The 22641-nt window shown below is 40.4% G+C and overlaps 1 protein-coding gene across 1 annotated transcript in view; it reads left to right on the top strand.

Moving 5' to 3' along the window:
• Window positions 1-22641, top strand: part of ARHGEF4 (Rho guanine nucleotide exchange factor 4) — a 250864-nt gene that overhangs the window by 72903 nt on the left and 155320 nt on the right. The window contains 2 exon segments of the mRNA XM_032354033.1: window positions 18459-19080; window positions 19083-22186. Coding sequence (XP_032209924.1) covers window positions 18459-19080; window positions 19083-22186 — 3726 coding nt within the window.

Genomic DNA, 22641 nt, shown 5'->3' with positions numbered 1-22641 from the left:
ATAAAATGAGTTACGCTTTTATTTTGTTGCTTCATTCTGTCTTTTGTGCAAGACAGGAGCCTTAGTACATTGTTAAAAAAAAAAAAAAGAAAGAAAGAAAGTGTCATATCAACTACCCTTGATTTTTTTTCCCAATTTGAAAAGGTTGAGGTTGAGTGTAATGTTTGAAATTTTCTGTAGGCTAAAATACCCTTCTTCAGATCTTGAAGTTTCTTTCTCTTTCTATTTTGATAACAGGAATGGATATATAATATTTTCTAATTCTTTTTCTGAATCTGTTGAGATGGCTGTATGTTTTTTTTTCCTTTTTGATCTGTTTTTGTGGTAGACTTTATGCGAGAATAATTAAGTGATTTTTTTTTACATCAATAGATTTGCTAGTATTTTGTTTAAAATTTTTGCGTCTATGTGGGTGAGACTAATGTGCCTGGTGCTGTGTGTTGAGTTTTTGTGTTCATATAATACCGTCTTTATTAAATGAGCTAAAGGATAATCTCTCTCTCTTTTTTCCCACTTCTTTGGTGAGACTGGACTTATCTGTTCTTTGAATATTTCATAGGTGTTCCTTTAAAACCATATGAGTGTGTGTACTTTCTCTATAGGACTTTTTCTTTCAAGAAAAGAATTTAACATGTTATTGAGTGCCTGCTATTCTTGAGAACTGTACTAGATTCCTACACACAATCTTGTAAATCTGTATATCAGCTTCTCAAGGAATCATCCCTGTCATTGGAGATGAAGAGAGTGAGGCACTCAGAGGGCAGATCATTTCTCAGGGTCCCTCAGCCAGAAAGTGCTGGACCAGAAATGGGAATCCAATTCCATATGTCCAAAAAATGTTAATCATTCTTGTTACACATTGCAGAGAGACTTTATAAGAAATAAAGATGAGTTCCAGTGTCATCATATCCACAAAGCGTGGGCTCAGGGGTCTGAAAAAGCACTGTTATATGGTATTAGATAGAGCCATCTTTATTTGTACATTATTAGTTGATGATGAGACTGTGCATTTCTCAACATTTTTCCTCTATTTATTTTAGTTTTGAGTGTTCATTACTTTTGCTTTTCTATAATTTAATTGGACTTACGTAGTTATGTAGTTTACATAACTGAAATTTGTAATTATGTATTTTGAGATAATGATACGTTATAATTACTTCTTTTTTTGTTGGAGTGTTTCCTTTAGCCAGTCTTTAATATCAGCTAGCAATAAATTTTACTTCATCTGAGATTATACCTTGATTTGCCCTTTGCTTCTAAAGGTTTTTCAGTAGATATTGAATTTGCAGTTGCATTTCTTTTAACACCACTTGAAAAATGTCCCACTTTCTTCTGGTTTCCATGGTTTTAGATGAGGAAAGGCTATCATTCAAACTGGTATTCCTCTGTCAGTAATGCCTCATTTCTCTTTCATTGCTTTTAAGTTTTCTTTGCTTTTAGTCTCCAAAGACTTAATTATGATGTATTTTGGCATGGATTTATCCTATTTAGTATTCTTTCATCTTCTTGCATCTATAATTTATTACTTTTGCCAAATTTGAGCCATTATTTGTTTTAAAATTATTTCAGCTCTTCCTTTCTCCTCCTCCCAAGACTTTAAGGACACAAATATTACTGAGGCTGTAAATTGTCTTTTTTTAGGATGCTTCCTTTCTGTTGTTCAGAGTTCTATTGACTTGTTCTCAAGTTCACTGATTCTATATCTATGTTCTTCATTCTCCTGTTTAATTCATCCATCCAGTTTTATTTCCATTATTATACTTTTCTCCGATTTACATTTGATTCTTTTTTTTATAACTTCTTTTTTCTTTTGTTTCAAGTGTATTAATACTTGAAGAAATTTTATGGTGGCTTCTTCAAAATCTTTGTGAGATTGCTCTATCTGACTCTTCTCAGTATTAATATCAACTCAATGTTTTTTCTCACTCAAGTTGTGATTTCTCATACCAATTGGTATGACAAGTAGTTTTTATGTTGTATCATAGGCTTTCTAGATAATGTTGAGAGACTCTAGTCCAATTTTAATCTTCTCTTCAAGCAAACATTTGTCCTATTTAAATTTAGCATGGAGGACTGGCCTATATAATTGACTGCAATTCCAATGACAATTTAGTTTTCTTAGACTTTGAAGTGCTTTTCTGATTTGCTTTATCCTTCTGCTTGAACTCTTCCTTGATCCCTGTTAGTGCTATCTGCAGGGTCTAAATTGGCTTCCTTGGGCTGCCTAGCATTGTTAGGCTGGATGTGAGGATCTCAAATCATGGGACAGAAATCACTTCCCCTAGCCTATTTTCCAACTACACAGTGCTGGTGGGCTTCCCACTCTATCTCTGCCATTATGATTGGGGGTGAGAAATGCCTACCTGGGCCAACTTCTGTCACTGGGAAAACCCAGGAGCCATGGAGTCCAGATTGTTCTCTGCTATTGGGTAGAGGATTTGGAGACACCAGTCCTGCATTTCTTTCTGCCACTGGGTGGAGGACTAGGAGACACGAGGCCTGTTAGCACCACCTGTGCAAGCAGAGGTTCCACCTGTTCATGGCAGATGTGTTCCAGGGGCATGTATGGCTTGCCCAGGCTTTGCTATTGGTAGATCCACCTGCCCTTGCCAACATTTGCAGGGATTCAGGAGAAGGGCTTGACCTACCCAGGATCTATTGTTGCCACCATTGCTGTTACTGGGGATGGATCTTCCTGCCAAGACCTTCCTGGGCTTTCCCTTTCCTGGATCTTTGGAAGGAGGGAGTGTTCTGTTTTCTTAGACTCTGGATTTTTCTATTTGACATCCATAATAGGACCAGGCTAACGGCCAAGGTGTTTTACATTTTCTTGAGATCCAGAGCCCACATCCTGAATAACCTCTTTATCAAACTTCCACACCGAGCCAATATTCCCCCTGCCCTAAATCAACCCAGGGCCACCTCCTAAAATCCCAGAACCCAGTGTAATTAGTCAGGCTTGCTGCTCCTGTTTTGTCTTTCCCTTGGAAGCCCTGATAATGGCTCTGGCCCAGGCTGTCCCCTTGCTCTTTCTGCCTGCTGCCCAACACTGATGTTTTCCTTTGTGGTCTTATGTGGTATAGCATCCTCCTTTATCTTGCAAACTGTTAAATAATCTAAGTCTTCTTTTAATGGCATTAACCTCTCCATCTGGTCACTCAGTGCCTCCATAACTTTAAATTCTGTGGATACAAATGAAACAGAGCAGATTTGCTTCCTTATCTTTCTTCCTCCTCCACTTCTTCCCACCCTACATTCCCTCCCTTCCTTCCTTTCTTTCTTTTTGCCTGTTGTTGGTTCCAGTCTGCTTGTCATCTAGAATATTTGGGAGATAAAAAGTCAGCTCAAGGAACAAATTGTTTTGTAGTTTTTATTTTTTTTTAAGATTTTATTTATTTATTTGACAGACAGAGATCACAAGTAGGCAGAGAGGCAGGCAGAGAGAGAGAGAAGCAGACTCCCCACTGAGCAGAGAGCCCAATGTGGGGCTCAATCTCAGGACCCTGGGATCACAACCTAAGTCAGAGGCAGAGGCTTTAACCCACTGAGCCACCCAGGTGCCCCTGTTTTATAGTTTTTAGTATACAAGTCCTACACATGTCCTTATCAAAGTCTATTGGTTTTGACATTTTACCAGTTTGAGTAGTATGGAAAATTTTCTTCACTTTTTAATCCCCTTACTCTCCTTCCTTTATAATTATCTTAAATATTTCCTCTTTATATATTGATACCTGACACATTAAATCTTGCTTCAAGAGTCAAACACAACTTCACAAACTCAAGAGGATAAGGGAAATCTGTTTCCTGGATGTTGTCTTTTGTTGTAGTCCCATAAGTCCCTCAAGCTCTGTTCATTTTTCTTTGCATTCTATTTTCTCTCTGGTGTTCAGATAATGCAATTCCCATAGTTCTATCTTCCCATTCACTGGTTATTTCCTTTGTCTTCTCTATACTGCTTTTGAACCCATCCATTGAGTTTAAATTTCAGTTATTGTATATTTCAGTTCTAAATGTTCCTTTTGGCTCTTCTTTATGTCTTCTGTGTTTTTTTTGCAGGGGAAGTGAGGCTGAGTCTTCCACTTTTGCATTGCTTTAAACATTTTTATAATAGGTGCTTTAAAATCCTTGTCAGATCATTTCTACTCTATTATTTTGTTGTTGGCATCTGTTGAGTGTCTCTCCTCATTTAAGAATAAATTTTCCAGCTTCTTGACATGATAAGTAATTTTCTATTTTATTCTGGACATTTTAGTATCATATTATGAGATTCTGGACCTTATTTAAATCTTATGAATTAACAGTCCTCCTTTGGCACTGCTCTGGCAAAGACAGGGAGCACCATCTAATTACTGCCTCGTAGGGTTAGAGTCTAGGCTTTCCACTGATGAAATAAAAGCCATTACTTGAAGAGAAACAAGCACTAAACTTTCTTTTTTTTAAAATTAAGTTCAATTAGCCAACATATAGTACATCATTAGTTTTTGATGTAGTGTTTAGTGATCATTAGTTGCATATAATATCCAGAAGCATTACACTTTCTCAATGCAACAACAATAGCTATGAATACCGGGAGTGAAGCAGTTTGTGAATGTTGAGATCATTCTGCATTATCTGGTCTTACAACTATGGGGAATACAAATAAGTAATTGACATGGCCCTTTCTCTTGAGGCTGAAAGTCTATTTGAATTATTACAAAATCATCTACAATGCTAATGATATAAAAGGAATTATTTCTAAATATTTTTTAATTATAAAGGTAATTTACTTTTGCGGTAAATAGAAAATAGAAAAAATGTTTTGGCTATAACAAAAACACTATTTCTTTACATATTTTATTTCAGGGTTTTTTTGGTATTTTTAAAATGTGTTATAATCATAGACTGCATAAAATTCTCTATCCCACATTATATATTTTCTCTACTATTTAATAGTCTTTGTAAATTACATTTTAATTGCTCCTTAGTTTTCCATTAAATGCATATAGCTTGATTTGCTTAATCATTTTCCTGGTGCAGAACACAAATTATTTCCCTTTTTCAATTTTGCAAGTAACACTTCAGATTACAGAATTTTTCCTTAGATTAGAATCTCTCAAGTGACATTACTCAGTCAGAGTTTGAACCTTTTGATTACTCATTACACATGATTTTAACATTCACTGGTAGATCCTTCCTGAAACAACTCTTAGTTATTTAGGTGCTCCCCCTTCCATATGTTCATCTGTTTTCTTTCTTTTTTTTTTTTTTTTTAAATTTTATTTATTTTCTTCAGTGTCCCAAGATTCATTGTTTATGCCATGAGAGACTATGGACTTTGAGAAACAAACTGATGATTTTGGAAGGGAGGGAGGTGGGGGTTGGGAGAGCCTGGCAGTGGGTATTAAGGAGGGCATGTATTGCATTTGTTCTCTTTCTCAAATTCCACACATGACTGAGATTATATGGTATTTGTTCTTCTCTGACTAATTTCACTTGGCATAATATACTCTAGCTCCATACATATCATTGCAAATGGCAGTATTTGATTTTTTGATGGCTGGGTAATATTCTCTCTCTCTCTCTCTATATATATATATATACACACACACACACACACATATAATATATACAGTAATTTTATATATATATATATATATATATATATCACATCTTCTTTATTAAATGGCAACTTCTTTTTTTTTTAACTTCATTTTATTTTTTCAGTGTTCCAAGATTCATTGCTTATATACCATGCCCAATGCTCCATGCAATACATGCGCTCCACAATACCCACCACTAGGCTCACCCCTCAGTTTGTTTCTCATAGTCTACAATCTCTCATGCTTCATCTCCCCCTCCAATTTCCCCCAATTCACTTTTCCTTTCCTTCTCCTAATGTCCTCCATGTTTTACCTTATGTTCCACAATTAAGTGAGACCATATGATAATTGACTTTTTCTGCTTGACTTATTTCACTCAGCATAATCTCCTCTAGTCCCATCCATGTTGATACAAAAGTTGGATAGTCATCCTTTCTGATGGAGGCATAATATTCCATTGTATATAGGGACCATATCTTCTTTCCATTTGTCCAACAGACCATTCATCTTGGCTCTTTCCAGTTTGCTGATTGTGGCCATTGCTCCTATGAACATTGGGGTACAGATGGCCCTTCTTTTCACTACGTCTGAATCTTTGGGGGAAATACCCCGTAGTGCAATTGCAGGGTCATAGGGTAGCTCTATTTTCAATTTCTTAAGGAATCTCCACACTGTTTTCCAAAGTGGCTGTACAAAAACTTGCATTTCCACCAACAGTGTGAGAGGGTTCCCCTTCTCTACATCCTCTCCAACACTTGTTGTTTCCTAACTTGTTATTTTTGGCCCTTCTAACTGGTGTAAGGTGGTATCTCAGTGTGGTTTTGATTTAAGTCTCCATGATGGCTAATGATGATGAACATTTTTTCATGTGTCTGTTAGCAATTTGTATGTCTTCTTTGGAAACATGTCTGTTCATGTCTTCTGCCCATTTTTTGACATAGTTATCTGTTTTTTGAATATTGAGTTTGAGGAGCTCTTCATATATCTTGGGTACTAGCCCTTTGTCTGTAGTGTCATTTGCAAATATCTTCTCCCATTCCGTGCATTGCCTCTTTGTTTTGTTGACTGTTTGCTGGACAGAAGTTTTTGATCTTGATGAAGTCCCAAAAGTTCATTTTCCCTTTTGTTTCCTTAGCCTTTGGAGATATATCTTGAAAGAAGTTGCTGTGGCCGATGTCAAAAAGGTTACTGCCTATGTTTTCCTCTAGGATTTTGATAGAATTCTGCCTCATATTGAGGTCTTTTCTCCATTTTGAGTTTATCTTTGTGAATGATGTAAGAGAATGGTTAAGTTTCATTCTTCTATACACGGCTGTCCAATTTTCCCAGTATCATTTATTGAAGAGACTGTCTTTTTTCCACTGTATATTTTTTCCTATTTTGTCAAAGATTATTTAACCATAGAGTTGCAGGTCCATATCTGGACTCTCTTCTCTGTTCAACTGGTCTATGTGTCTGTTTTTGTGAAATGGCAACTTCTGAAGTCACTCTGAATCCAGAATTTTGGCAAATGCCTCTGTACCATCCCAGAAAAATCAGACAAAACAGCAGATAACTACAGGGCCTTTGAAAATAAAAAGTGCCTGATTTATAAATTCAGCCTGAGCATATAGAATCAAGGCTAATTAAAGGAAGAGGCCATGTGGGATTCTAGAATATTCTTTTTTTTTTTTTAAGATCTTATTTTTAAGTATTCTTTGCACCCAGCATGGGGCTTGAACTCACAACCTTGAGAGCAAAAGTAACATGTTCTGCTGACTGAACCAGCCAGGAACCCCAGATTCTAGAATATTCTTAAGTAAACATAAAGTAATACTTCCAGGATCATATTGTAACTCCCACTGATTGCCTAAAAGGACCTCCTGGGTGCAGTGAGGTAGAAACTTCTTGAGTCCTTGGACAGTATAGGGAATACATTCTCTTTGTAACCTCATCAATGGGAATAACTGACTTACAAACCCACGCTTTTCAGAGAGTAAAAAGATAAGTATGATCATCTCAGGTTCCAATGTCAGGGATAGGTGGAGAATGAAGTTGGCTAAGTGAGCAGCTGTGCCTGTAGGTAATATGGCAGCTTGCCCTGAAACTGAGGCAAGCAGGGAGCTTCTGGGGCTCCTCAGACCTTCTCAACTTTCTTTTGCTTCAGTCAGTCTCTTTACACCCCCACTATCTAACTGTCACTGCCTTCTATTCATTAATTCACCTGACAAACATTTACTGGGAAACGTTGCCCACAGTGTGCCATACCCTGAGTTGTGACTGAAGAGTCAGCAGGTTCTCCTTGAGCAGCCAGAGAACCGACCGCAGTGGGACTTAACCTCTCTCTCCTCTGAGGCCTCCTGTGAACTGCAGTCTAACTCCAGTTATTTGAATAAGAGTTTCCTTTTGTTAAAAAAAAAAAAAAAAGAAGAAGAAGAAGAAGAAGAAGTAGAAGAACAACAACAACAAAAAAAATACCACACTCTTTTACTCAAGTGGAATAGTAAAATATTTCATTTCTGTAGTAAAATAAAATACATTCACAAATTGGAAAACTCAAAAAACAAGATAAGATGTTCTGCCTCTGCTGGCACAGGTCTAACACACACAGTAAGTGGAGAATGAGCATGTAAATCTGAATGTAACTTTGAATATTATGCCTGGGGAAAATAACCTGTAAAAATAAAATAAGATTTTTAGATCTTTAGCCACAGCATTAAAATAGCTATCCATTGAAGTGGTGATCTTATGTAATTCTGTATCCCTCAACTACTTATCTTGTATTTACTCTGTGCCAAGCCCTGTACTAGATGCAACAGGAGATGACAAGGTATATGACATAATTCATGTTTTTAAAGTATTTGTGACCAGCTATTTGTGAAAAGAACTTGTAGAACTTATTTTCCATGTTTAACATGGAGAAATCAATAGTGGTAAGAGAATATTCAGAATTTTTGCAGGGCTCTGATTTCCTTCTTTCACGTTCCTCCAAATCTAGTAAGATAAGAGCACTTGGCCTTGAGGCCAATTGACAGAAATGTGAACTCAGCCAAGTGAGAAAATAGGCCTATAACCCAGACTCTACTACACCAAAAAGACCACAGACTTTCTCTGGAAATCATCGTAGTTATATGTGACACAGTACTTGTGTTCCATGCCAGTGTTGTTACACAAGCCTACTGGTAGACATCCATAGAAAACTCTCATGTAGACTAAAGCCAAGAAGTCAGCAGGACTGTGTTCCCTTCCGGAGGCTCTAGGGGAGAATCATTTATTTGCTTTCTATAGCTTCTGAAGGCTGCCACATTTCTTGGTTTATGGTCCTCCCCTGAATCACTGTTTCTACTCCCATTATCACACCTCTTTCTCTGACCCTCCTGCCTCTATTTTTCCCTTTAAAGGATCCCTATGATTACATCAGACCCACCCAGATAATTCAGCATAATCTTCTCAAGATATTTAACATAGCCACATCTGCAAAATCCCTTTTGCCATAAAATGTAACATTGACAGGTTTTGGGAATTGGGACATGGACATCTTTTGGAGGAGAGGGACATTATCCTGTCTACCATACTCTAGAAGAAATGTCAGGAAAAAGTCTTTGTGACCTCAGGTTGGAAAGAGCCTTTAAAATGTGACATACAAATACATAACCTACAAAAATTAATGAATTGGGCTTCATCAAAATGAAAACTTCACTCTGCAAATAAAAAATAATTATTAATAAAATGAAAAGGCAACCGACAGACTGGAAGAAACTTTGTAGAAAATATATCAAACAAAAGGCTTATATCTAGGATCTGTAAATAAGTCTTACAACTCAATAATAAGACTACAAAAGACAAAGGCTACAATGTAATTTTTTAATGGAAAAAAATCTGAAATTGGGGCACCTGGATAGCTCAGTTTTTGAGCATCTGCCTTAGGCTCAGGTCATGATCCTAGAGTCCTTGGATCCAGCCCACTTCAGGCTCCCTGCTCAGCAGGAAGCCTGCTTCTCTCTCTCAAACTCTCCATGCTTGTGTTCCCTCTCTTGCTATCTCTCTCTCTCTCTCTCTCTCTCTCTCTGTATGTACGGCTCTCTCTGTATGTATTGTACGGCTTATCAAACAAATAAATAGAATCTTTTTAAAAAATCTGAAAATTCAACTACTACCTCACCAAAGAAGCTGTACAGATGGAAAAAAAGCATATGAAAAGATGTTTGACATCATATGTCATTAGGAAAATGCAGATTAGGACCACAGTGAGACACCACTTCACACCCACTAGGATGGCTGAAATGAGCAAAGCCCACTGTACCAGAAGTGGAGTTGGGGGGGGGGGCAGCTCACTTTCATACACTGCTGGAGGAGTGTAAAAGGTAATGGAAGGGAAAGCTGTTTGCCATTTCTTAAGAAATTAAAACTATAGCCCTTCTATATGATGCAATTATTCCATTCCTCAATATTTACTCAAGAGAAATAAAAGCACATATCTTTACAAAGACTTGTAAACAAATGTTCACTGCAGTTTTATTTGAAAAGCCAGAAACTGGGGCAACTCAAATATGTATCAGCAGATGAATGGATAAACAAACTATTCTATCTCTCTACAATGGAACACTACTTATCAGTAAAACAAATTATCCTGCAACATAGATGACTTTCAGAATAATTGTGCTGAGTGAAAAAAGCCAAACAAAAAATACATACAATATGAGTCCATTTTATGAAATTGTAGAAAATGCAAATTAATCTGTAGTAGCAGAAAGCAGATAAAGATCACCTGGGGATGGAGGAGGGTTGCCAGGGAGAGGTAAGAGGAGGATGAGAGGGAACAGAAAAGTACAAGGTATCTTTTGGAAACAAGAGAAGTGTTCATTATCTTGACCATGGTCATGGTGTCCCAGATGTATGTAAAAACTTTAATTGTACACTTGCAATATGTATGGCTTATCTTATGTCAATTATACCTCAATAAAGCTGTAAAAAAATTAAATAGTCTAGAAAAAGTGAGTGAGCAAGACAGAAGACCAGAGCCTTGGGTTAGACAATGCAGAAGTTACTAGGAGCTTCTGCCAGAGTGATTTGGGTGAGTGAGCAGCCAGCCAGCCAGTCTGTAGTGAGCAGAGTGACAGGAACTTCCAATTATAAAATTATGGCAAATTATGTACTGCCCAAAATGCTCACTGCAACAAAAATATACAGAAATGAAGCATAACATTCTTTAAATATATGCTCTTAAGCAAACCACTGCTGAATCCAAGCACAAAAAAGAGAAATTCCAAGGGAAAAATGGGGAAGCTCAAAAAGAATGAGTTATGGCAGTAGATAGAAACCCAAATATACCAGTGATCACAATAAATGCTCATTGTTTAAACTCTTTAGTTAAAAGTGACTGAAAGGGAGGCCTTAGTGGCTGAGTAGGTTAAACATCTGCTTTCAGTTCAGGTCATGATCCCAGGGTCCTGGGATCGAGCCCAGCATCAGGGTCCCTGCTTAGTAGGGAGTCTGCTTCTCCCTCTGTCTCTACCCCTGCTCATGTTCTCTCCTCTCTCTCTCTCTCTCACACACACTCCTTTTTCACTCTCTTTCTTGCTCTTTCTCTCAAATAAATAAAAACTTTAAAAATAATAACAACTAAGGTGAGTGCTGTGAATTGTGTAAGACTGATGATTCACAGACCTGTACCCTGAAGCAAATAATACATTATAGGTTGATAAAAAAAAAAAAAAAGAATAAATAAATAAATAAAGGTGACTGAAATATTGGATTTTGAAAGCCCAGCTTTATTCTGTTTCTGAGAAAACCTAAGAGACATAGAGAGATTGAAAATAAAGGAATGCTTGAAATCAGGTAACATGATGCCCCCAGTTTTGTTTTTCTTTTTCAAGATTTTCTTAGTAATTCAGGGTCTCTTCTGATTGCATACAAATTTTAGGATTATTTGCTCCAGCTCTTTGCAAAATACCGGTGGAATTTTGATTGGAATGACATTAAAAGTATAGATTGCTCTGGGCATTATGGACATTTTAACAATGTTTATTCTTCCGATCCAAGAGCATGAAATAGTCTTCCATCTTTTTGTGCCTTCTTTGATTTCTTTTATGAGTGTTCTGTAGTTCCTTAAGTACAGATCCTTTACCTCTTTGGTTAGATTTATTCCCAGGTATCTTATGGTTCTTGGTGCTATAGTAAATGGAATCAATTCTCTAATTTCCCTTCCTGTGTTTTCTTTGTTAGTGCATAAGAAAGCAACTGATTTCTGTACATTAACTTTGTATCCTGCCACATTACTGAATTGTTGTATGAGTTCTAGTAGTTTGGGGATGGAGTCTTAAAGCTGTGATCACCAAGACAGCATGGTACTGGCATAAAAGCAGACACATAGACCAGTGGAACAGAGTAGAGAGCCCAGATATGGACCCTCAATTCTATGGTCAAATAATCTTCGACAAAGCAGGAAAAAAACATACAATGGAAAAAAGACAGTCTCTTCAATAAATGGTGCTAGGAAAATTGGACAGCTATATGTAGAAGGACAAAACTCGGCCATTCTCTTACACCATACACAAAGACACTCAAAAAAGATAAAAGACCTCAACGTGAGACAGGAATCCATCAGAACCCTAGAGGAGAACATGGGCAGTAACCTCTTTGATATTAGCCACAGCAACTTCTTTCAGATATGTCTCCAAAGGCAAAGGAAACAAAAACAAAAATGAACTTTTGGGACTTAATCAAGGTCAAAAGCTTCTGCACAGCAAAGGAAATAGTCAACAAAACAAAGAGGCAACCCACGGAAATGGGAGAAGATATTTGCAAATGACAGTACAGACAAAAGGCTGATATCCAGGATCCATAAAGAACTTCTCAAATTCAACGCACACAAAACAGATAATCATGTCAAAAAGTGGGCAGAAGACCTGAACAGACACTTCTCCAATGAAGACATACAAATGGCTATCAGGCATATGAGAAAATGTTTGTCATCACTAGCCCTCAGGGAGATTCAAATTAAAACCACATGGAGATACCACCTTACACCAGTCAGAATGGCCAAAGTTAGCAGAACAGGAAACAACATGTGTTGGAGAGGATGTGGAAAAAGGGGAACCCTCTTACACTGCTGGTGGGAATGCAATTTTGGAGCACAGTATGGAGATTCCTTAAGAACTTAAAAATAGAGCTTCCCTATGACCCTGCAATTGCACTACTGGGTATTTACACCAAAGATACAGATGTCGTGAAAAGAAGGGCCATCTGTACCCCAGTGTTCATAGCAGCAATGGCCACGGTCACCAAACTGTAGAAAGAACCAATGCCCTTCAGTGGACGAATGGATAAGGAAGATGTAGTCCATATACACTATAGAGTATTATGCCTCCATCAGAAAGGATGAATACCCAAGTTTTGTATCAACATGAACAGGACTGGAAGAGATTATGCTGAGTGAAATAAGTCAAGCAGAGAGAGTCAATTATCATATGGTTTCACTTATTTGTGGAACATAACAAATAACATGGAGGACATGAAGAGATGGCGAGGAGAAGGGAGTTGAGAGAAATTGGAAGGGGAGATGAGCCATGAGATGCTATGGACTCTGAAAAGCGATCTGTGGGTTTTGAAGGGGCTGGGGGTGGGAGATTGGGGGAGCCAGGTGATGCATATTACAGAAGGCACGTATTGCATGGAGCACTGGGTGTGGTGCATAAATAATGAATTCTGTTACACTGAAAAGAAATAAAAAAAATAAAAATTAATGAATAAATAAAAAGAAAATAAAGGAATGGGAAAACCCAAAGAAAGCTGGTATAGGTCTATTAATATTAGAGAAGATAGCCTTGAAAGCAAAAACCTTCATTAGGGATAAAAAGTTTATTATGTAATAATAAAAAGAGCCTCTCACCAGGAAGATGTACCATCATAAACTTGTTTATGTACCTACTAACATAATGCTGAAATATATAAATCAAAAGATGACAGAGTTAAGAGTAAACTGACAAACATGCCACCTTTGTGGTTATGTTAAATGTTAAAATCATCCTTCTCTTAATAGCAGATGAAAAACTGGTCAAATTACTGAGGATTAATAGTGTTAATGAGGATGTAGCAGCTAACAAGCTTGAGTTAATAAACATTTATTAAACCCTGCATGAATTTATTAGAAAATACACATTATTTTCAATCACCTAGGAAACATTTATGAAATAAAACTTGGATTATGCCATGAAGCCAGTTTCAACTAATTTCAAAGAATCAGTATCATACAGATCACACTCTGGTTATAATTAAATAGAAATCAGAAACAAAAAGATAACTAAAGCATACATTTAAATAAACCATGCGTCAAGGAGGAAATTGTAATGGCAATTAGAAAAAAAAAAATAGGAGAAAGTCCAAGTCTAAACACCTTGCACTAGTGTTTGAAGTTTCATATAGTTACAGAAACAAGACAATTAGGGAGTGGTAGGACTGTGATAAAATAAAGAGAAGATTTTCTGCTTAAAAACATTCAAACTCACGCCCACCAAAAAACTTCAACAAAAGAATACTTTTGCTTCTAGATTTAACCCCTAAGCCTTCCCTTTAGGGTAACCCTGAAATTATATGGAATCATGCTGAGAAATTATTTGAGAATTACTCCTGAGTCAAGTCAGGAAGAAAATATCCTTTCTGGTTTTTAGACTATTTATTTACTTATTTGACACACAGAGAAAGAGAGAGAGAGTGCGCACAAGCGTGGGGAGTGGCAGGCAGAGGGAGAAGCAGACTCCCCACTGAGCAGACATGGGACTTGATCCCAGGATGCTGGGATCATGACCTGAGCCAGAGACAGACACCTATGTGACTGAGCCACCCCAGTGACCCCCAAATATTCTTTCTTCATAAGATTTAGAACCCAATATTCAACAAAATCAAATGCTTTTTTAAAAAGACAGCTACTTTGCTGTGCAGAAGCTTTTGATTTTGATGAAGTCCCAAAAGTTTATTTTGGCTTTTGTTTCCTTTGCCTTTGGAGACATATCTTCATCAAATCAAAAGCTTCTGCATAGCAAAGGAAACAGTCAAAAAAAACAAAGAGGCAACCCACGGAATGGGAGAAGATATTTGCAAATGACAGTACAGACAAAAGGTTGACAGTCTCTTCAATAAATGGTGCTGGGAAAACTGGACAGCTATACGTAGAAGAATGAAACTCAACCATTCTCTTACACCGTACACAAAGATAAACTCAAAATGGATAAAAGACCTCAACGTGAGACAGGAATCCATCAGAATCCTAGAGGAGAACGTAAGCAGTAGTCTCTTGGATATCAGCCACAGCAACTTCTTTCAAGAGATTTCTTCAAAGGCAAAAGAAACAAAAGCAAAAATAAACTTTTGGGACTTCATCAAAATCAAAAGCTTCTGCACAGCAAAGGAAACAGTCAAGAAAACAAAGAGGCAACCCACGGAATGGGAGAAGATATTTGCAAATGACAGTACAGACAAAAGGCTGATATCCAGGATCTATAATGAACTCCTCAAACTCAACACACACAAAACAGACAATCATATCAAAAAATGGGCAGAAGACATGAACAGACACTTCTCCAATGAAGACATACAAATGGCTATCAGACACATGAAAAAATGTTCATCATCACTAGCCCTCAGGGAGATTCAAATTAAAACCACATTGAGATATCACCTTACACCAGTGAGAATGGCCAAAATTAGCAAGACAGGAAACAACATGTGTTGGAGGGGATGTGGAGAAAGGGGAACCCTCTTCCACTGTTGGTGGGAATGCAAGTTGGGGCATCCTCTTTGGAGAAGAGTGTGGAGATTCCTCAAGAAATTAAAAATAGAACTTCCCTATGACCCTGCAATTGCACTCCTGGGTATTTACCCCAATGATACAGATGTCGTGAAAAGAAGGGCCATCTGTACCCTAATGTTTATAGCAGCAATGGCCACAATCGCCATACTGTGGAAAGAACCAAGATGCCCTTCAACGGACGAATGGATAAGGAAGATGTGGTCCATATACACTATGGAGTATTATGCCTCCATCAGAAAGGATGAATACCCAACTTTTGTAGCCACATGGATGGGACTGGAAGAGATTATGCTGAGTGAAATAAGTTAAGCAGAGAGAGTCAATTATCATATGGTTTCACTTATTTGTGGAGCATAACAAATAACATGGAGGACATGGGGAGTTAGAGAGGAGAAGGGAGTTGGGGTAAATTGGAAGGGGAGGTGAACCATGAGAGACTATGGACTCTGAAAAACAATCTGAGGGGTTTGAATTGGCGGGGGGGTGGGAGGTTGGGGGTACCAGGTGGTGGGTATTAGAGAGGGCATGAATTGCATGGAGCACTGGGTGTGGTGCAAAAATAATGACTACTCTTATGCTGAAAAAAAATTAATTAATTTTTGAAAAATTAAAAAAATAAAAAAACAGCTACTTTTCATATTGCAGCATTCATACATTTTAAGGAATATTAAACCTGCTATTCCAGTGCTCTTGCACAGATGACAACAATTTTGTAATCTACAAAGTTTATTTTATATTTTTTCCCCAAAGGCTTTTATTTTCATTGAGACAAAGTGAGACCTTTTGCCAAAATAACCTGGAACTCAAAGAAATGCCTGTCCATCAACAACACCCAGCCAGGGAATCCAGTTTCTTGGCGGCAGCCCATCCCCTTACTCACAGGGTTCTGGGAGGTGATGTTGAGAAGGGGTAGGGGCAGGAATGAGACCACAGGCATCTGCGGATAGTCATTTTCCAGATCGCTGGTCATTTGGAATGTGGGACTGTGGAATTCTCTGGGCCTGAAGCTCGTGAGTATTGACGCCACCGTAAGTCTGTAAAGAGATGTCAAGCTATAACAGTGCTGAAAGGGCCACTCACGTGCTCTGTTGTCAGGAAGTCAGTTTCTGATTTAATACCACAGTTGGTGAGATGAGGGAATGGAGGTGTCCAAAGGCCACACTGAGGGAACAGGAGCTTGCTGCAGGGCTGTGAGTGGGCTTCTGTGCTTGCCAAGGCATGTGCACCTCCACACCTTGCTCATCCTGGAAGGGCTGTGAGCAGTGCCTAGCACCTGTGACATGGGTGACTGTGCCCCTGCATACTTGTTGGGAACCCTGGGAGACCAAGGTTTCCTAAGTGCACATCTCCCCTGGATACCACACAGCAATCTCACAGCCCTCCTTTCCAAATGGTTTAATTTTAAATGTTTCCTTTCCTATTTCTCATTCCTTTCTGCTTTGCAACAAATTTGAAATTATAGTATCATCATTCCTGATGTTCTGAATCTATCTAGTGCCTTAGAATTGCAAGCTTTGGTGTTTGTTTTTCTCCGCTTGGTTAAGGAGTAATTAAAAACATTTGCTTTGGGAAATCTCTTATGACAAGTCCTGAGAAACCATGCTTAGGAAGAGCTGGTTGAGTAAATAGCTTCTGTACAAAACCTGGCTACAACTTGGCCAAGTGCTTGCTCCACTCCTGATCTAAGGAGTCTTTGGGGAGTTGATGATTGAAGGTTGGGGGCAGTGGTGCCTGGATGTATCAGCCAGTTAAGTGGCTCCTTTGGTTCAGGTCATGATCCCAGGGTTCTGGGATTGAGACCATCATCGTGCTCCCCACTCAGCAGGGAGCCTGCTTCTCCCTCTTCCTCTGCTTGTGCTCTCTCTTTCTCTCAAATAAATAAATAAAATCTTTAAAAAAGAAAAAAAGAGTTGGGTGTGGCATTATCACCACATTCAAGTATTGTTTAATACTTGCTACAACCATGATACATGGATGAAACTGTAAAATAAAATATTATCCTGAAAGAAACAAGTCAGATCCTGAAGAGTACATACTGCATATTATGGTAATTTGAAATTCCAGAAAAGGCAGACCTAGACTGTGTGACAGAGAGTAGGTCATTGGGGAGGTACAGAATGACTGGGAGGGGGAAAGGGCTTTTTTTTTTTTTTTTAGGAAATAAAAATACTCTAGATTTTTATCATGATAGTAGTTACATGGGTGTCCACATTTGTCAAAATGCATAGATCCATCCACTTTAAACAGATGTATATAAATTTATATCTCTACATGTTGATTAAGAAATATGTAATGACAGGGGTGCCTGGGTGGTTCAGTCAGTTGAGCATCCAACTCTTGATTTCGGTTCGGGTCATGATTTCAGGGTGATGGGATAGAGCCCCAGGTTGTTCTCTGTGCTCAGCGGGGAGTCTGTCCGGGACTGCCCCCCTCCCTTTGCGCCTCCCTCCATTCTCTCTCTCTAAAATAATTTTTAAAAATGCATAATGACAAAAGGAAAATTTGAAAATACTTGCACAGTTCTCTATTTTTCTTCCTATTCTCAAAACTTAGGCATTTATAATATCACAAAATGTGTTTGAAATAGTATCGCAAAAAGCATTTGAAATTCAATAACTCTTGTATTTTTTTGACTCCAGGAAACATAACTCAGAAAACACTTCTAAGTGTAAGAGTGCTGACTTTAATCCAGTTGGTTACATAACAACAAGCAACACAAAACAAACATATATTAATGTGTTCTTTCCTGCTGAAAACATTAGGCAGAGGTATGCTTTTCATCATGATTCACACAACACATTTATACTTACTTCAGCTGTACATGCTCATTTGTCCTATTCTGATTTTTTAATAGGGTCGCCTTTAACTATGTGCTATATTTTCTCCTTACTGTTTGGGTTTGGCTTCATTCCTTATTTCCTGTGTCAATAAAAGGTAGCTCTTCATTTTTACCTCTCTTTTCGTAGGTGCACATGGGGAACTAATGAGATGTTTCTGAACCTTCCTCCTTCTGACAAAGGCTGGTGCAGTGTAAACATGTGTGCAAATATCCTGAGGCCTTGTCTCTGACTCCTCTCTCCTTGCCCTTCCAGACTCCAGAGCCAGGTTCACACCTGCCAGGTGAAGACAAGATTGAAGACAAGCAGCTCCCCACTTCTCCTGCAGAACCAAAGGAATGGGGACGGAGCCAGAAAACAGACCACAATGATTTTGAGACACTGTTCCACCATAGCAAAAGTTATTCAGACACAAAAACCGACCCCTTTGAAAGTGCTTCTGACACAGAGTCCCTGCCTGGTGACCTCACGGGGGGACTCTGCCTTTCTCTAAGTGGTACCTCTGTGGACAGAGAAGGACACTGGGGATGCCCTGACATTCCAGCAACCACACCTCCTCACAAGCAGCATTCAACTGGTGTCCCTAGGCTTGACCCAAGGGAGAACCTAGAGTTGTCCCTTGACCCCAAGGAAGAGTCTTACAAAAGTGGGTTTCAAGTCTTTGCTGAAGTTGCTGGAGAAGAGAAGACAGAACACCTCCAGGACAATGGCATGGCCAGCCTACAGCTAGAGTCTTTGCTGGCAGGGTCTCCTCATCACACAAAGTGCTGCTCACAGGATACCACAGGCAGCTACAGTCTCCAGCCCGCAAAAGTGGTGACTGCGCAAGACCTCGGGGGATTCTCTGTTTTTTCTCTTCAGAAATCCAGGTCTGAGAGTTGTCTGGCATCCCAGTAGTCTGGCCCTTCCTTCTCTGGTGCTGTGAACTGGGCCAGAGCTGGCCACATATCCATAACAGGGCCAGGGGTTCAGGGCTGCCTTACAGAGGTCCACTGTACACCACCACCCCTTTGGGAGCCAGGACAAAGAAGGGAAGTATTCTAGGCCCCAAAGACAACATGGACTTGCTCTGCACCAAGCCTTGCTCTGATGTCCCTTGCCACATTCCTTTGGGGACCTCTTACCTTGCATATGGCAAGCTTCACCATAGTGCCCCAGAAAATATTAATGACAAGGACAGGACATCCCCAGAGCACTGCTGTCAGCACATGAGAACACTGACAAGGGCCCATTCCATAGCAGTGTTTCCCTTAAGATATCCTGAGAATCCTCCAGAACAAAATTTTGTGAAATTTGGGACTCATTTGAAGGAAGGGATGGGAGCAGAACAAGATCCAAGAGCACAAAACCCTCTTCACCCTGTCCCCACCCAGATGTCTCCTTTGCCTTCTGTTTTCCAAAGAAGGGCCCCTTACTTGCAGGTCCAGGATAAACTCAGGGCTCCTAGTTGGAAAAGGGCCTTTCAGAACACACCCTCTGAATTTCTCTGGCTGGAAAACCAGTTGGGACAGGATTCTAGATCCTGCCCAGTTTCTTCATGCCTTACTGCCGAGTCTGTGAGCCTTAACACAGAGGAAGTGCCAGTGCCCACACAGTACAAGTCAGAACACAGCCCAGAAAGCCTACAAGAGGAACCCCAAAGCACTGGCCCTTCACCAAACAATGCTGATGTGAGTGACAGGCAAAACTACCTTCCGGACATTTCTGTTGAGGCAGGAAACCAAACCAATAATTACAGATCAAAGTACATTCTCAGTGCGAAAAGAAAGCCACCTGTTAGGGCCAAGTTTCCACATCATTCTAGCAATAGTGGGTCACAGGTGAGGAACAGACACTGGATGCGTTGCTGTGAAGGGACTGATTATTTAGTCACTCCAGAGACTACCCTGAAAACAAGTGCAACAGATACTATAAAGGAAGTGGAAGACGTGATGGTTCTAGACCCCAACTTCACTGAAAATGCCTTGAAGGAATTTTTGGAAACCACAACAGCCACTGTGTCTCATTGCAATGGCGGGGATGAGTGTGACCAGGGACTCGAGGGTGGTACCCAGGACTCTCCTGAGGGCCTGAAGCTAGAGCCCAAAGTACACACCTCTAGGGGCAGGTGCACACTCATCATTATAGCTGTTGAGCAGAAAGGTCTGCAGGCCATCAGGAGGAAAGCAGGTCCTCTTCCAGAAACACAGTCCGGATTTCTGGAGCAAAGACCACCATCTCCCTGCAGTGCTGGAGCAACCCCCTGTGAATCTCCCAGGGCTAGGAAACCACAAACTTGTGGCTGTGAGGATGAGCTGCCTGCTGCCAGTGGACTGGGAGGTGATGATGGAACTCTTTGTCAGGGGGCCAAAGCCGCAGAATTTGAGGTAGTTCTGCTCCCCCAAACTGCCTCCCAAAAGAGGCCCCTGGGCAAAAAGACTTGTTCCCAGGAGCCCGCCCAGGGCAAGAGGAGCACAGGGGATGTTGCAGAAAAAAACCTGCCTAGGGCAGACAGAAAGCATGCTGCTAGGTTGCTGGGCCCTGGTCCTGAAGACATACCCAAGGCCTGGATCCTTCACCCCATGGGCAGTCAAAGAGCACAGAGCCCCGAGGCCAGAACTGGGGGTGGGGAAGTGGATGGGGTGGAGAAGGGCTCTGGCATCCCTGCCTCTGCCAGCGCCCAAGCTATTCCACAGCCCGGCCCACCCCATCATTCCTGCAAGGCTTCGCAGGAACCCGGGAAGCGCCTGACGTTTCCCAAGGTGACCTCCGTCAGGAAAAGCAGGTCCTTGGTTGCCAAGACCCCAGGAGGGGATGCCGGTGCTCAGGGACCCCGGCATCTACAGCCTGCCAGGCCTGCCGCAGCCAGCATATCTGCCTGGACCGTGGGTCCTTCAGGCCTGGAGGAACTGCGTGGGGATGGTGCAGGATCTGCGGCCTGTTGGCAGAATGCCATTGGTGGGGATGAGCCTCCTATACACCAAGTGGGCATGAGAACCTCTAGGAAGGTCATCCTCCAGGGCGCAGGGGGCAGAGCTGCAGGTCTGAGAGAAGTGGACAATGTGGTGACACCAGGGGACCTCAGTAGCAGAACCCTATCCTCTGAAAGCTGTGATGCTAAGAAACTCAAAACTCCAGAGAAAAGGCTCAGGGCAAGGTTGGCCTTAGCTCACAAGACCTTTGCAAATTTTTTTGAGTCAAAAGTTTTAGAAAAAGAGAACACTGATGAATGCTCTCCAGGTTCTTTCAAGGGCCAGAAGGAGAAGAGCAGACCACGGCAGAGCTCCTGGCGTGCATTTCTGAAAAGCAAAGACACAGAAGGCCCCAAAAGGCCCACCTTAGTAAGTCTGTTTCCAAGACAGAAAATCTTGAATCCCCTCAGACCTTCTCCACCAAGGAAAAACAGTCACTGTGAGGAGCAGGTAGAAGACAAGGAAAACTGTGTTTTTGGAGATCCCCGGTCCCCTCCACATTCTCCCACACCAGTGTTACCCAGCAATTTGGTTTCTCCAGATAACAGGAGAAAAAGTGAGCCAACCATCAAATGCACCAGCCCCCAGGAAAGTAGTAGGTACCTAAGTTCAGGTATCTTTCATGAAAAGTCCTGGTTGATGTCACCCACCAGCCCTCATGCCCAGCAGGCTGGGATCAGCTGTACTCTTCCTTCCAGTTCTGCTTGTTGCCTGGCATATGGAAGGCAAGGCATGCCTTGCAAACCCATGAGTCCCAAGCCCCGGAGCCCTAGGCCTGGTGTTCATTGGGAAGATTTCCACTACACTGGCAGGAGCAGTGCCATCTCCATGGTTTCTCTTGGAAGCTACATTGATGTGAATAACAGTCCAGAGGCTTCTGAAAGGTCCAAGACCCCCAAGGCCCCGGCAAGCCTCCTACTTTCTCTGCAGACACGAAGCCAGGATGACCAGAAGGAAGAGAGTGGGAAAAGAGGCTGGCATCACCATGGTCTGAGCATAGCACCCTCACTCAGGGACCTTCCTCGAAGTGAGGTGAGTTACCTGTGACTAGCACCAACTTGTTTATTTACCTCTAAATGCAAGAGGAGGGAACCACATAGGAGATTTTCCTAAGAGAGGGGAAAGGAGAAGCAGGAAGGCCAATCTGCCTTGCATGGAGACTGTACCATTTAACACTCCCAGAGTGCCTTCATCAACATAGTGTGTGACCAACTTCTGAGAATTTGCCAAACTAATGAGTAGGAAGTGACATTTCACTATAATTTTGTGCTTCTAAGCTTTATTTTCCTTGTATAAATCCAGCCATTTAAATTCCCTTTTCTATCAATTGCCTATTCTTCTATCAGGTGGTTGTTGCAGACTTTTTCCTATCAGCCTTCATCATTCCCCACTGTGAAATTTTTTAAAAAAGAAATTCCCTTTTGTTGTCTTCTAATATTCTTAATGTGTTTATTTTTTAAAATTTAGGTCTAATACCATTGAGCTTA

Source organism: Mustela erminea, chromosome 8 (assembly GCF_009829155.1).
Source record: "Mustela erminea isolate mMusErm1 chromosome 8, mMusErm1.Pri, whole genome shotgun sequence".
Classification (NCBI taxonomy): domain Eukaryota; kingdom Metazoa; phylum Chordata; class Mammalia; order Carnivora; family Mustelidae; genus Mustela; species Mustela erminea.
This window is presented reverse-complemented; position numbering and strand designations above follow the sequence as displayed.